Source organism: Larimichthys crocea, chromosome XI (assembly GCF_000972845.2).
Source record: "Larimichthys crocea isolate SSNF chromosome XI, L_crocea_2.0, whole genome shotgun sequence".
NCBI classification, from domain to species: Eukaryota; Metazoa; Chordata; class Actinopteri; family Sciaenidae; genus Larimichthys; species Larimichthys crocea.
This window is the reverse complement of record NC_040021.1, coordinates 5,967,521-5,983,355: the sequence shown is the minus strand read 5'-3', so window position 1 is coordinate 5,983,355 and position 15,835 is coordinate 5,967,521. Positions and strand designations below refer to the sequence as shown.

The window sequence follows — 15,835 nt, the reverse complement described above, 5'->3', positions numbered from 1 at the left end:
TGTGATGACTATCTGAATGAAAATGTTCATAGTTCAAAATTCGAACTGACTAAGAATGAAACTTACCTTGACAGTTTTTCATGGCTTTTACTCCAGGCTAATGGATAGTTGCCCGGAGGTTTGATGTCTGTTCTTGGGAATGTTTTGTTCTCTGACAAAAACAGGTATGCCGGCTCTTTTCAGTAGACCTCACATTGTGATACCAGCAACTACACGGGTCCATGGGATTTATTCTATCAGCCTCTGACATGTTGATCATACTTTATTGCTTGCTCCTGTTTATTTATTTTGTGTGCTCAACTGTTCACATGCTTATGTTATAGCCATCAAGCTTGAAACATATAGCTGATACGATCTATCAAAATAAAAAATGCCTAGATTGTCCCCATGGCAACTTCACTAGCAGCCTTAGATGATATTTACAACAGTGTAAGCAGGCTCGCAGTGTCTGCAGTTACTTTTTGGCAAGCATGTCCTTTAATCAACTTCACCTTTATGATTATGGTTCGATGGCAGCTTCAGTTCTTAGTACAGAAATCTGCTACTAACCCGCTGTTATGAAGAACACCGTGGACACGCCGACAACAAACGGCATACCACTCCTCTCGGCGGAGCATGTGTTAAGAGGTTATACACTTGGTGCCATTTGATCACCCTCTTGGTTACTCGCGAGAGCAGTTGCTGTGTCAAAGCTCAGTTGGGCTTCATTAGGGCGATGATGTACTCGTGCTGTAACAGTGACCGCATTGTTAAATCACTGGAGATGTAACGCACAAGCATGCGACACCACCTCAGCCTTTTAATGTTACCTTTTCTACCTCCCTGCATACTTATATCCTATCCACTGTAACCATGTGGCAGAAATAAACAATTATATTTATACGACTGCTCCAGTTAAAGTTCTCCTCGCGGCTGCTGTGTCGTCTGTACAGTACGTGCTGTCCTACCTCGGTGAACCCCAAACGAGTCAAACGTGCCGGTAGGAAAGAAAACAGTGCAGGCTGAGCTTTGCATAATATAGCAGCTCTCAACAGACGTAACCTCACCTCGCTAGTACTACCAACATATCAGCATGCCAGTGCTGGTACGCCGGGTTCGGATTATCTCCCTGACTTTCACCTTCAACAAATGTTCCAGGCTCAGCACTCATACCTCTGCTGGCTGGCAGGCATGCAGGCCCAGACTGCTGAAATATGATCAGCCCACAGTTGCATTGACAGTTTTTTTTTTTTGGGGGGGGGTGTCTGAACACATGCACGTGTGTGTAGGAGGGGTCCTACACACTCTTTTGTTTTCCTCTGAAAGCTGAGAAGAAGGAATGTCTGCCTCCCAGCTGTCCTCAGCAGCGAGGGTGATAGAAGAGAGACGGGGGGAGCTCACTGTTCGCATTCGCTTACATCCTCCCATCTGTTACTCGAGGGCAGAGAGTGCTCGTATGTGTGTGTGTGTGTGTGTTTGTATCTTGAGGTTGGAAAGAGGGTCACACAATGGTGTTTCCCCCCCTCCCCTCTCACCCTCACCCACTTTGGCCTCACATGCATATTTAACCCTTCAAATGCAAAGTTGTCTGTTGTCCTTTTCAGAGGCACGCCGCTTAAATCATCCACCGTGCCGCATCCCTTTAGTGAGCGGGGACAATGGGGTGTAATAGTAGCACACGTGGCTTGCTAAATGCATTGTAACAGCAGGGGAGGAATGGGTGGGGGAGATGGGAGGATGTGTCTGTCTGTTAAGAGACTTCCTTCACCCTGGGTGTATGCAGCATGTGCGTTTTGTTTCTGTGCTCTGCAGCTGCAGGAAGAGATGTCACACGTAGACCGCTAAGTTCTCTGGAAATGCTCTCCTAGAAGCCTGTGACTCATGTTTTCTGGCAGATTTCCTGTTTACTGTAGAAATGACACTGTTAGCTTTGGCACTTGTGTACAATATGGACACTGGTTGGCCTTTTTCAGGAGTGTGTGTGTGTGTGTGGTGATGAAATGAGTGCTCGCTGACACTCAGATTCATACCTTTGACCATTCACACACACACACACATATTCACAACACAGATCGGATGTCAGCGAGCAAAAACAAACCTGCTGTTTACAGAGGCGCCCTGGGACACTCGCAACCTACACTTGCATAGTGAGTGAACTGTCCGCCTGTATCTGCACTCAGGCTTTTGTATAAAAGTGTCGGCACCTCCCTCACACTGCCTGCCTGTTCTTCATCCTCCTCCGTCTCCTCCTCCCCTCCTCCGTCCTCCACAGTTGGGTCCCTCCACCTTCCCCCAGAGGCCCCGGAGATGGAACAACAGCACTTTTTTTTGGAAGAGAAAAAAAAATGGTTTAAGGTCTCAGCTTTGTTCTGCATTCTTTCTGCCCTACAGTAATACAAGTCCACCTTTTATTCGCAGATTTTTTTTCCCACAATCTTTTCTCTTGTTCGCCAAAATCTGCTTTAGTTTTCTTTGAGTCAGGGCCCAGCTGTTATGAGCGGACAGAATATGAAAGCAGAAATAAGTGGGGCTGTATGTGCATGTGTGTGTTTGCGTGCCACAGTGTTACAGCGTTACGACTTCTCACTCCCTCACATAAGAACATGACACTGCTAGTATCGCTTACCCAGACATTAAGCATCCTACGTTACAATCCCGTGTCACCTACCCGGGTCAGCGTGCAGTCGTGTCATCTCATACTGTGTGAAGTGTCTCCCACTGAAAGCTCATCTGCAATGTGTGCGTGTGTATTTGTGAAACACTGAAAGCGAGTGCAGGAAGCATACGATGAGAGATCTTGAGTTTTAGGACTCGGGAGACTGAAAGTTTCAAACAGACTGTTAGTAAAATTATTAGAGCTGAAATAATGAACTGATTAATCTGCTTCCAGCTTTGCAAATATGTGGATTTTCTGCTTTCCTCTTTATTTTTACACAAATAAATGTTTATAAAATCAATAATGAAAGTAATCATCAACCCTAAAAACGATGCCAGCGTTATACTAGCACATATTAGATCAGACTGAGAGGACAAAATGCAGTTTAGCATCTAACCGTAAGTGCAAAAAGCAGTAAAGTACATATGTACATATTATTAAGGGGTAGGTATGAACATCCAAAGACTTTTACAGTATGATACATACACACAGTTGCCAGTTAATTAGGCACACCTAGTTAAAACTATGGAAGCCAGCCAACAGTTTTTGTTGAAACTGTTTTAGAGAGGTGTTTTTTAAACTGTATGATTGGTTTTGTGGTGGTGTTTTGGTTTTGTCCATTCTGGGCTACTGTAGAAACATGGCAGTTCAGGGACCTTTTGTTACATGTCATTCCCCTCTGTCTTCATCTCCTCATGTTTTCTGTCTTCAACTGTCAGCCGTTCAATAAAGGAAAGAATAAAATACACTTGAGCAAATAGTATCCACCAGTGGCGGAAATGACTTGCGAGAGCTTTCTTTTAATTCGAGCACTAACCCATCGTGGACTTGCACCGTACGACACTCTAACATCAGCAGCTTGGATATAAAATCCTTGTGGATTAGCGGGAGAGGGAGTGAAACGTGACAAACAACAAAAACACCCTTGGCCCAAAAAATGACGACAGCACGGCGATAAACAACAAAAACAGAGGACTTGAAGATAAGCCAACAAAGGAACGAAAACATATTTACCAGGCTAAAGAGAGCATCATCATCCCCGTGGTCTTTGACTTAATCCATCGCACAATCCCCCTTCACCCACACACACACACAGAGATTCCCCTGGACACAGGGGAACATGCGCACACACTGGAAAACGCACCCACCCTCTTTTTATGGGCTATTGTTCGATAGAGCGATCAAACAGCTGGTTACAGAAGTCATCAGTATCTGATCTGCTTTAGAGCGCTCCCAGCTTGTAATGGAGGATAATTAGAATTTTAATTTGCCTGGGCAAAGAGGGCTAAAACCCCTCGTCCCCCCCCCACCCCCATGTTTTCCTCAATCCACCTACCAGCTCTTAGCGGGTGAGTGCCATCAGTAACAGATGGAGAAAGGGAGATATTCACAGCCAAGTAGGCACTTCAGAGCAAGGCAGGGGATTTTAACGCCCCCCATGGTCTAAGTCCTCTCCGGTTCTGCCTTAAGGCGCTGGATGTCGGGATTAACAATCATCCTCATGGGTATTTTGTCCTGGCCCAGTCCTCCCACTACATGAAGTGTTTCTCCAACCTTTTAGCAATTAAGCTCTCTCCAGGTTCCAGTTGCGTGTCCAGAATATTTCGTACAGTTCAGCCTCTTTTATACGTCTGTTTTTATTTAACTGGATATGACCAGAGCTTGAACACTTCAGTGGATATGAAAGCAAACATGGGAAGATCTATGACACTATGTATGTTCTTTTTTTCTTACACGTTCTTTCCAGTAGCTTTCACAAGCCACTCGTGACGAACGATGTTAGTCATTATTGTTTTCGTAATTTCTCAAAAAGCCTGTTCTATTGAGCAAACTCCTAACATCAGACCAGTGGGAGAACAGCTTGCGTTTAGCCGTGACTCATTCCCTTCCTCGTGAGCACAAAACATGGCGTGCTTAAAAATCTACTCTGGCATTGCTGAGTGCTTTTAATCATTTTTTCTGTGTGTTTTCAAAGCCAATGTTCAGTCTGAGGCAGTCTGAGAGAGGGCAATGGAAAAGGGAGTGACAGTAAGGTTGTATATCTTCACCACTCTACCGTCTCTGGACACTGAACCGGCGTTCATTCTTTCCTTTGACAGAGTCTCTCCATTTGCACTACCCCAACCCACAGTGTGGTATGTACTGTAACTGCCTGCTCTTCCCATTGTTGCTGTACGGAGCCGCTCCCTCGCACACAGCACTGTCGGTCAACCTGCCACGACATGTCTCTTTTTGGCTTGTAATTGCTCAGAGCCACAGCACTCCATGATGCTGACATTTTTTTTCTGTGTTCTCTCTCTCTATCTCTCCGTCTCCCCTCCCTCCTTCTCTCTCTCCCTGCTTGTTTGTCTGATGATGAGTACCTTTTCCCGTCAGTATCTTTTCTTTTCCAGTTCTCAGTCACTACTTGTGTAACCCCTTTCTCTTTCCTGGTAATTTGCAAAAGTAGTGGCCAGTTTTTTTGATGTCGAATATATTTATGTTCCTATGGTAGGGCTCTGACTTCTTTTGACAAGTATAATCCTCGTGGGAGAGTGAGTTGAAGTCAAAAATTCTCCACCGCTCCAAGTTTAACAACCACTTTTTTTGACAGTTCTTTATCTTTCTATATTTTGTCTTCATTTCCTTTCTTTAAGCTGACATGGATATGAGTTGTTCTATTCTCAGGGGATGTAGTGTGCAGGGAAAGTCTCTGTGTGCAGTTATGCATATCCAATCCATATTTGGGCCTGTGTTGTTAGTTCCTACTAATATGCAATATACAGTATTGGGCTGCAGATTATTTCAATCAATCTGCTGCTTAGTATCTTGGAATAGGTTAATCATATCTCCAACCAAGTGTATAAAACCCAAAGATCTTTAGTTTGTTTAAGTTCAGTTCATAGAAAACAGCGTAATAACATAGTAACTTACAGATTCACTGATGTCCATGGTTTAGAGTTTAGAGTTAGAGTGTCAGGGTTAAAGCAGCATTATTATCATTTGTGTCGTGTTGTTCTTGTGAGTGTGAAATTGACATTAAGCAACGTTGCTATGTTGGCACATGCTGCACATTAGCTCTAAGTGTTTGATGGCAGGTAAAGGCTTGTAGCTGATCCTTTTTTTTTTTTTAATACCATCTAACCACACAGCCAGTGTGCTGTAAGAGCAGTAGATGCAAATGACACTTGGAAAACTCAGTCGGTGGAACTGGCCCGTTTTGTACGGGCAACGCAAGCTTTTCCTGGCATGAGATTTAGAGCCTGGTTTGTTGCACTTCTAAAAAGAGTTTCAAAATGAACATTTTTATTGGCTTCACGGTTCGTTTCAACTGACCTGACTCCGCTGACCTCGTTGTCCTGATCTCTCTCTGTAAGAATTAACCCTCAGCTGGGTTTAAGCCTGACACTGTAACTGTTTCTTACCACTCAACTAAGCCCTTAGCAAAGCTGGGGAGTTCCTTTATAGATATAACCGTGTCTACTGCTTAAATCTACCAGGAAAAAATAGCTTGTCTTATTTTGTATTTAAATTTCGCAGCTGACGAGGAACATGTTCCTTTTTTGAGCTGAAGCCAGATTATGTTGCATCAGTCTTAGTGTTTCCCTGCTCATTATTTTTATCAAGCAGTTTAAATACAGTGTGTACTTTGATCTGAACATGTGAGGAAGCCCTTGTTAGATACAGGCAAGGCCCGGTGTTTTAAATACGCAGCACGGTTTGGGGAATTTAAAAACACTGCCGTTTTGTCTTTTTATATGAATGAATACTTAAATATGCACATTAATTTACTCCTGAGACAGTCTTGCAGATAAGGAAGCAATTCAAAATCAAACGTTGATGAATGCCGTTAACTCTAATCTGTCTTCTGCAGTGGATTTAACGGCCTCACAGTGCACCACAAAAGATCATAACAGAGGCCTTTGGCCACGGGCTATTGTCCTAAACTGCTCCCTGCGGCCTTTTTGTCCCCACTGCCTCGCAGCCTGGGGTCATCATCAATTCATCACCTTTACCACCTCCATTAACACCATCTCCTCCTCGGAGAGCCTTTTAGTCGCCCCTGAAGCAGCTCTGCAGAACAACTGCTCAGGTCACGGTGTCAGATGGCATCCTGAAACATGCGTGTGTGTGCGGATAGTGTTTCTGCATGTGCGAGCTGCGGACACACACACTTCACATGTTTGTTGTATTAAACCTTTAAAGCTCGTGTTTGAGATGTTGAACTGAGAGCATTTGTTGTGGCAGGCTAATCGATACAGAACCTTGGACTGCATGTGTGGCTCTCCACGTAACAAGCTAAATCACTGAATCATAGAAACTGTAACTCTGTGCTTTCATTTAGTTTTTTTAAAGAACTTGAACTTGTTTTAATGAAAAATAATGTAAGTCCTTTATTCATTCATTCAATCTTATATGATCATTAATGAAATAGCTTTTGGTTTGGACTGTTGGTCAAACAATAAAGATTAAATAATAATTAAAAAATGATAAATCATTTGATGATGTCACCCTAACTTCTGGCTGTTTTTCACAATTTTCTAACATTTTATAGACTGAATGTTGAATTGATTATTCGAAAAGATAATCGTCAGATTAATTAGTAATAAAAAAATACTGATTCATTTTAGTCCTGTAGCAGATTATCTCGGGAAGTTTGACTGCAGAACTTGTAGAGTTGTAGTTGTTCTAGTTTACTTGTGGTAAAGCAGTGTTGGCACTTCCTGAGCACACAAACACGCTAAATCTGTCCCCAGCTGAATTCAATAACACACCCCTCCTTTTGTATCACACAACTCGGCCCTGGGAGTGTCTTTGTTTGGGGGGGGTGTTGACTTTTTCTCTGTGTGTGTTTGTGTTTGTGTGTGTTTGTTGTTGTTGAGTAGGCGCATTTGAGTGTTTGCATTTAATCTTGCGCTGCCACTTTAGAGCGACGTTTCTCCCCGGAGATTATAGGATGTTCGAGGCACTGCTGTGGAAAGAGTCTCTCTTTCAATCTCTGAACACACACCGAGGCAAAACAAAGGTGTGTTTGTTTGTATCAAGCAAGCGATAAGGCCCCCTGCAATAGACCGTGGCTAATATGTTCAATAAATACTCAGACCGAGGATGAAATAATGAGCCATATGGCGATTAGCGTCGTTGGCATGTTATTAATGTTTTTTTGTCGTGAGGGTGTTTGTTTTTTTATTTACTTATGTCTTGCTTGCGAGGAAAATCACTGCACATTTTATAATGCCACTTAATAAATCAAATAGATAAGATGTACAGCTAAAACGCTCAAATCCTCTCACTTATTATGGCAGATTGGATTTCTATGAAAATTCCCAGATGGGTTTTAAGTGTTGGAAATATTTCCACTGAAGCCAAGCCCAGATTCTTGTGTAACCACTTCAGGAATGAGCCAGATCTGTAGTAATTAAATAGATACGCCCGTACCGATGGCTTCCACTGAACTTTATCTGTTCTTGAGATGAGTAATACTGAAAGTAAAGTCAGCCTCCTACTGTCACGTCTGCGTTTACACAGGTGTTGCGATGTCGTGTCAGATCTGCTGGATTTAGACGCTCTGCTCTCGCCAGATTGCTGCTCCAAATGTGGGTACATCAACATGAGTCTGTGTGCGGACGGTGTGTTTGGAGCTGCGGGAGTCGAGCGCAGATGCAGATAATTCACTCTCATACTGCGATAAAGCACAAACTCATATACAAGGAGCTGATGCTGACACTGCAGCATCATAGATGGAGCATGACAAGGTGGATCAAAGCACAATTAACTTCAGCTCTTCTGCCTCATCCCGTCTTTATTGGCTGGCTTAGAGCTTCGAGTCTTGTCATTAGAGCCAAGTAAATGAGCCCTGCTAAAGATCCTGTCTCACCATCAGACAGATGGACCCAGTGCTGCCGTATAGCACGAAGACAGTTTAATGAGCAAGAGATAATCGAGAGAAATTAGATCTGTATGAAGCTCTTTGTGACATTTTAATCCACCGGAGCCACTCGGAGGTATTCTCTGTACGGCGCAGCGTGGCTGTCTCCACCTAACATGTCATGTTGATGCAGTGCTTCTCCCCTCCGCCTGTGTAAAATGCAGCCTAGTTTCGAGTAACAATACCTCTGAGCTTTAATTATCAGCTCGACCTGTCAACTTGACAGAGTTTCCCCGTGAAAAGTTGTTTGACCCAGTGGCAGCTGCCTGCAGAGGAGACCCAGCCGACAGTTTGTGTCAGAGTAATGATAGAACAGCACAATATTCCAGCAGCACCACATGCTCAAATCTTAGAGTCGCTGGAAAACCGTTACCGAGGTTGTGATGGAGCAAGCCAAAACAAGCACCATTAGTGATATACTTAGGAAAATACTATTTATTTGATATATATTCTCCTTTGAAGAATCCCCAGCAGCCCTGTAATACATGAATCCCTTTTATAAATTGAAAATTAAGATTACATATCCTGTCTACAGGCAAACTCTAATTATTAAGTTTACTTGCACACTTTGTAATTACCTCGTTACCTTACATTATTAAAAATATGGTTCAGGATCTCAATTTGGCTGCTGGCCTGAAGCTGGTAGCTCCTTACGTAAGCAGTAAATGATGTTCCAGCCTAGAGCCGGAGGAAAGAAGCTTCACATTTTACTTTTTTTCCTGTTAAGAAAGCAAACCCTTAAGAGCTTTTATCATTCAAGCCTTCAAGCAAGCCAACTAATTCTCCTTCTCTTCACTTGTTTCTGCGTCCTTAGGTTGTGCGCGGCCACCCGGCGTGCAGCACGGAGACCTGCTGAACCAGACCGAAGCTAACCGGGGCTCTTTTCCTCCGGGCACCCTGCTGGCTTATGGTTGTGGGCCTGGATACACCGCAGATGGACCCACCAGCATCATTTGCACCAGCTCCGGAGCCTGGTCCCATCAACCTCCGCGCTGCATCAGAAGCAACGGTGAGCAAGACTCACAAGAGAAGAATTCATTCACTCATTCAGACCTAAATGATCACAACAGGAGGGGGTTTTCACTCAATTTTGTCAACTTCTGTGGTTGAGCACGTGCGTCAGAGTATGTGCCCTTGACACGCATGACTGCATCAGAACTAAAATATCACATCAGTTCCATTTCTCACAGTTTCATGACACCAATAGTGAGTAGAGGATTGTCCTTGAGAGTCAGCAGGGAACCATTTTAGAGCACAGACATGACCACGGGGAGAAATAAAGGCAAACACAACAGCCACGATTCTTAAAAGTCTCTATTCGCTTCACAGTGTGTTCGCCCCCGACTGAACCAGAGAACGGGGGCTACCGCTGTCACCCGTCTCCCTGCCACCGCCTCACCCAGAAGACTGTCATCGAGTACTTCTGTGACGAGGGCTACGCTCTGAAGGGCGACTACAAGTTCCTCACCTGCCAGAACGGCGAGTGGGACAGCCCCATGCAGATCAGCTGCCGACTGACAGGACAAGGTTAACCCCCGGCTAACTTTTACTTCTCTGTGTTCAATCACGGCCGTGTCAGGAGATGTAAATCAACACCTGTGAACCACATTTTCGCTTCCTCTCATTCCTCTCTGCCTTTCTTCTCCTCTGCCCCTCAGACAAGGAGCCAAGCTCTCCGCTGGGTATACCAGCTCTGTCTATTGTGGCGTCTACAGCCAGTTCTGTGGCACTCATCCTGCTTTTAGTGGTGCTGTTTGTTCTTGTACAGCCCAAACTCAAGTCCTTCCATCACAGCAGGTAAGACATACACACACACAGTCAAATGAATTGATGATCCCCAGGTATAATAACTGTTTAGTGCTGACACCATTCGTCTCCATCTCATACCGGCGCTTATTAGTGCTGCTGTTTGTGACTAAAGACAGAATCTAGTTTCCAACATCCCAGATTTTATTCCGATAGTTTTGGCTAATCAGTTCTCTTATGATAACATTTCAATTTTTTTTGTTTCAGCCACCTTGAACATCATAGTTACAAAGCATATCTTTACAAAATAATTTACTTAGTGTGTATGTCTGAAGTTGATCTGTAGTGACCTTTATACACAACCCTGTTGTCATTTCCACGAGACGCTCTGATCCTCGTGACTTGTTGCATTGTTTGCCTTAATGGCATTCATAAAGTTGTTCCTCTGGAAGTTGACAGTTCCCCAAGATCACATAAATACAATAGTTCAATAAAATATTATGCTTCAGTCTCTGTTGCTCTGTGAGTGTTTTGTTTCTACTTGGCTTCACTGAGAAGTATATATTTTTTTTTAAAAATCAGTCTTTCTGTGTTTGGCCGAAACTCTTGAAAGCTTTATTTCTGTTTGCTTTGGAAGAACGCTGCCCTTTACACCACCTCTCATTATGTCACAAAGTAACACAGCAGATTGTTGCTGTTAAAACCTCCCAGTGGACTATTACTCAGAAGTCTTGGTTGAAACTAGTTGCCTAAATTTGCATGAGACCCGGCAACCAGTTTTACAAGTTCACATGTCTCAAATAGTTGAGAAATGAAAGTGAAAGTATGAAAGAGGAGTTAATCTCCTCGCACACATGCCTGTGCTGCAGCTCTGTGATAAAAAGGCCAGAATGATTCGATCTAATGCTCATTGGCACTCATGTTGATTGTGTAGTAGGCCTGAGGGCTTAGTGCTGCCTGCTATAAAGGGATTGTACAGTCAACACTAATCACCTCTACTCAGAGGTTGGACTGCAGCGTGCAACACACAGGACTGCACCGTGCCCAACAACCTGAGCCTGGTGTCGTGCCACACCTTGTCCACACTGATCTTTTTGTCTGTCTCACTCTGTCTTCATCTGTCTGTCCATCAGGAGGGAGCAGGGAGTCTCAGGCCAGCCTAGCTCCATCATGGTGGAGGGCGTCCAGGTGACGCTGCCCTCATACGAAGAGGCTGTATATGGAAGCAGTGGACCCTGCAGCGCTTCGGGTCCTCCTCCTTCTCCGCCGCCCCCCGCGGCTCCTCCAGAGTCTCGAGTCCCGATCGTGCTCTCTGAGGGCCTCCCGCAGGGAGCCACGGGAGGCCAAGCAGGCCCCAGCAGAACCCGTCACCACAGAGACTTAGACTTCTGTCTCCCATCCACGTCCTCCTCTTCATCATCCTATTCCTCCCGCCGTCACGCAGAGACGGTGCTGGTTCATCAGGCCCCCTCTTCCTCCTCCTCCTCCTCTTCATCATCATGGGCTAGAGAGCACCCTGGGGGTGCATGCGCAGGCCCCCTACCGCTTCGTAGAGACTCTGAGAGTAGCGACCAGCACAGTCTGCTTTCTGTCACCTCTACGGATGATTTCTCTGATGGTGAGAGGAGACTGTCTGTTCCTCCACACAATTACTCCATAACAAGGAGAGCCAGACCAATACTAATATTATTATCTAGACTCGCGTAGACAAAACACATCTTCTCACACATTTCTGCAGTGAAATTTACTCATCTTATTTAGACAATATGCAGTGAACACACTGTGTGTCAGATGTATCTGTCTAGCTCTGCAAACAAGACACACAAAATCATTCACACACTGCACTGGGTTGCCAGGACTAGTGAAGACAAAAAAAAAAAAAAAACACTTGTCAAGAGTAATTTCATTGGCCAACCTAATCAATACCTTTTTTTAATAGAAATATCACCCCGTTTTCAAAGTTATAACTCAACGATTCACCTAAATATTTCAACAAATGGCCGGTTAGGAGTGTGAATGTGTCCAGGAGACAACAGAGCAACATTTTACAACAGCAAAGCAATGACATCTCATGACATAAACACACAGGAAATCTGTCGAAACGTAATGGATTGCATGAGCGTGTGGTGGGTAAGACGGCTGACTCTGATATGTCTGTTCTGTTCCCCTGCAGATATTCCCCTGTTGAAGGAAGCATGAAGTCTGCCAGCCTGCTATCAGCATCAGCAGCAGAGCCCCTGTTTCCCTATCTCTTCACTGCTGACCAGGACTGACTGTGGCTGTCAACCTACTCCCCTCCCCACCGCCCGTCCCTCCCCTCCCCGACTCCCCTCAGCAGCCAGCAGAGAAAAGACTAGAACTACGCCCATTCCCCCCACGCAGCCTCCTTCTGCCATTGCTACCCATGCAGAGCAAAGCCAACAACCAATACTCGCTGCATCATAAGCAATGATGGAGCACCACTGGAGTCAGCTACTGGATCAAACTAAAGACAAGCCAGACAAACAAAGTGGTGCCAGCTCAAACATAAATCCTGTAGATCCTCCTGTATATGAGTAAAAAACATCAAGGTTGTGTACTATAGGCTATGTATCACCGTACGCCTGCCTCCTCCCAGGTGTAGTTCTCTATATTAACACGGCTCACGGAGGCTTCACCAGAGGAGGCTATAGCAATCGAGATGCGTCAACTCTGTCTGGGATTACTTCAGATCTAAAAAAATAAAATAAAATAACTTGTGATGTTCGCTCCTGACGTGGCGGCGCTCAGAATCGTCTTCCCGCTGTACTTGAAAAGTTGTGAGTGGCGGCTGGAGATTTTTTTTTCGCAGCCCGCTTTGTGAATGTTGCATGTTGTTTTTAGTTTATTGCCGTCACAGCACGGTGGCCCACTCTGAATGAAGCATGAAGCCTCCTCTGTCTCTCTCTCTCTACTCTCACTCTCTCTCTATCTCTCACTCTCTAGCTATCTGTGTATCCGGGTGGTGTCTAGCAAATGGATTAGTGGGATTGAGAACCACTTCGCAAGAGCTAAAAGCAGGGCGCAGCGTTTTACGAAAGCACCATATCACAACTATGGAAAAAAAAAGACCTTTCTCGCTCCTTTCTTCTCTGTTGCCAGCTGCACCCTGGTATCTGGAAGGTGCTCCTTCTGTCGCATGAGTAGGATCGATTGGTGTTTTGGTTCCAGGACTGTGCTTTTACATCTTTACCTGTATGAGGAGGGGGAAGACGCAATGTCACATGTGTGTATGAAAGCTGAAGAGAGGGATGTCTTTCAACACGGTGATCGGGGCACATGACTGAACTTTATGGTTGTTTTTTAATTTTTCTTCCCACTGTATTTATTGTTTGGTGTGTGGCTCTGTTTGTGTTAAATTGCTGAATCTGAGTGTGTGTCTGTCTGTGTGTGTGTGCGCTTTTGTGTCAGCCAGGCAGAGGATAACATGTCCTCATATGGTAGGCCTCGACACAGCCGTCGTCTGATTTGCCTCTCTTCAGATCAGACTGTCTGCACAATGTCCCCGTCTTTTCACCGTAGGAAAAAAAAAAAAATCCCTCCCAGCACTGAATAAGTCACATGAACAAATCAGCGTCACTTCAGGCAACGAGTCCACTACACAATGTGTGTATTATTCATGTCCTCTCAAGCTAGAATATTTATCATTTTCTGCTGAATGGCTGGAAAACACAAGTCTCCTTTAGAGGAGCACTGGCTCTCGCCCACCTTCACACTGTCACACTGTCAGACTCTCCACTTTTGTGCATTATTGACACAACTGCAACTGGTTGCAGTGAAATAATAAAGTTTTTGTTATATAGCACGCCAACCAAACCCCCCTCCCACACCCACACCAACACATAACACTCACTCACTCACCCTTTCTAATCCCAAGTGCAAACTCAAGAGAGAGTCATGTCATTTTGTTAGAAATCATCCTCTGGTTTCCTGACCACTCGAAAAAGCTTCGGCGGTTGAGCCGGTCACCCTGGAAACAGCATGACTCCCGAAGAGAGAGAATTACTTTTTCAAGCGTAACCGCTCCGAGAGAAAACCCAGAGAACAACAAGTTTGGATCTCTGTTCTTAATTTTATTCGGCATCCGTGGCTGTCTGTGTCTGTGTCAATGGCTACATTATTAATGCAAACAGAATGTTGCCTTAGACGTGTACATTGTCTTTTTTTTTCTTTTCTCTTTGGATGTATAATCATAAGCCTCCGCGTTGGTTGCTTTACAGTATTGCAACGTGTTCTGTTTTTCCCAATGGCCTTACTCTGTTCTTTTTCTATTCTATGCATAAAACTGTCTTTGTGTATTTATCAATGAGTTTACTTCTGTTGTGGACACGACTTGACGTGTCCATCCTTCTCTGTCCTCCCCTTAGCTTTTCCAGCTACTGTGATGATGATGATGATGACGACGATGATGATGATGATGATGATGAACCTATAAGCACCTATATTTCACTATTCCTTTGCTTCTCTTTTGCTACAAGGCATTAAAATATTCTGGGATTGAAAAGAAGAAAACAAAAAAAAGTGAAATTAACTTTTTGCGTTCAGAAGCACTGTTGTACGGTGTTGCTTCCCTGAAAATAACAGGTTAAAAAAAGTACACATCTTGATTCTTAGTTTCAATGCTTTCAGCTTTGGTTTTTTCCTCTGTACATGGCAGTGGGTGTGAAGATAGTAATTTAATATTTGTATAAAGTTTAATTTAATTTTACAGTGTGTATATAACTTTCTAATTAAAGCTTTCTTTTGAATGTGGAAGATGATGTGTCATTATTCAGTGTATAATTAATATATCTGACATTAAGTACACATTTTCAGACTGAAGGTTACGTCTAATGTCAAGATCTTTCCGGCTTCATGACGACGTGCATCTGCTTGTATTGGTGGAAATAAGGATTTTCCTTTGGGTTACTGTAGATCCTGGAAGATCTGTTCCTTGCGCGCAGGTGGAAATCTGTTCAAGATCAGCTTGACTGGCTGCACTAACCTACTTCCTGCCGTTGTGTAAGCATTAATCAATGTAATATTTGTTAAGCTATTTCTAGTTTCCCCTAAGGTATATGGTATATAGTTCCTCTTTCCACTTTCTATGTATCACCTGGTGCGCCATCTGTTCCATCAGGTTAAATTCGAGTCAATCATTTACCAATCTAAAGATAGGTTGTCATAATTTTACTACAGCTTTAAAAAGAGAGGAACTCTTCAGACAGGCGGTCTAATCAAACAGCAGCATAATTCAGGAAGCAGTTCACTATAACAATAATAATAAAACTTAATCTCAAAACCAATTTTCTATGCTCCCAATTATGGGGGGGAAAAATCTTTATGGCGCTGCTTGTGGTTTATTATGATGTCCCTTTGTCCTGCTGAGTCTTATTAAGCGCTAGTTAATACCACACACAGTATGTTGTATTGTCCCTCCTCCTCTCTGGGCAGTGTTATTGTGTCCGAGCGACACCTAGTGGCCAGAAGTTGAAACGACATCGGAGATGTGACGTCATGTTCGGAAACCTTCGGTATACTTCGGTATT

At 44.0% G+C, this 15,835-nt stretch overlaps 1 protein-coding gene and 1 long non-coding RNA gene across 3 annotated transcripts in view; one reads left to right on the top strand and one right to left on the bottom strand.

The window, feature by feature from the left end:
• Nucleotides 1-15,062, top strand: part of susd6 (sushi domain containing 6) — a 30,517-nt gene extending 15,455 nt beyond the window's left edge. For both annotated transcript variants that reach the window (XM_019261632.2, XM_019261633.2), the window contains exons 3-7: nt 9,358-9,552; nt 9,873-10,070; nt 10,202-10,340; nt 11,423-11,907; nt 12,463-15,062. In XM_019261632.2, the coding sequence (XP_019117177.1) occupies nt 9,358-9,552; nt 9,873-10,070; nt 10,202-10,340; nt 11,423-11,907; nt 12,463-12,488 (1,043 nt within the window). In that variant the 3' untranslated portion in view covers nt 12,489-15,062. The remainder of the gene's footprint in view (nt 1-9,357; nt 9,553-9,872; nt 10,071-10,201; nt 10,341-11,422; nt 11,908-12,462) is intronic.
• On the bottom strand, nt 10,542-11,454 carry LOC113746822 (uncharacterized). The gene is made up of 2 exons (XR_003463141.1): nt 11,315-11,454; nt 10,542-11,282 (listed from the first exon to the last, which is right to left on the bottom strand). It is a non-coding gene; the product is annotated as an uncharacterized LOC113746822 (long non-coding RNA).
• Nucleotides 15,063-15,835: the final 773 nt, after the last annotated feature.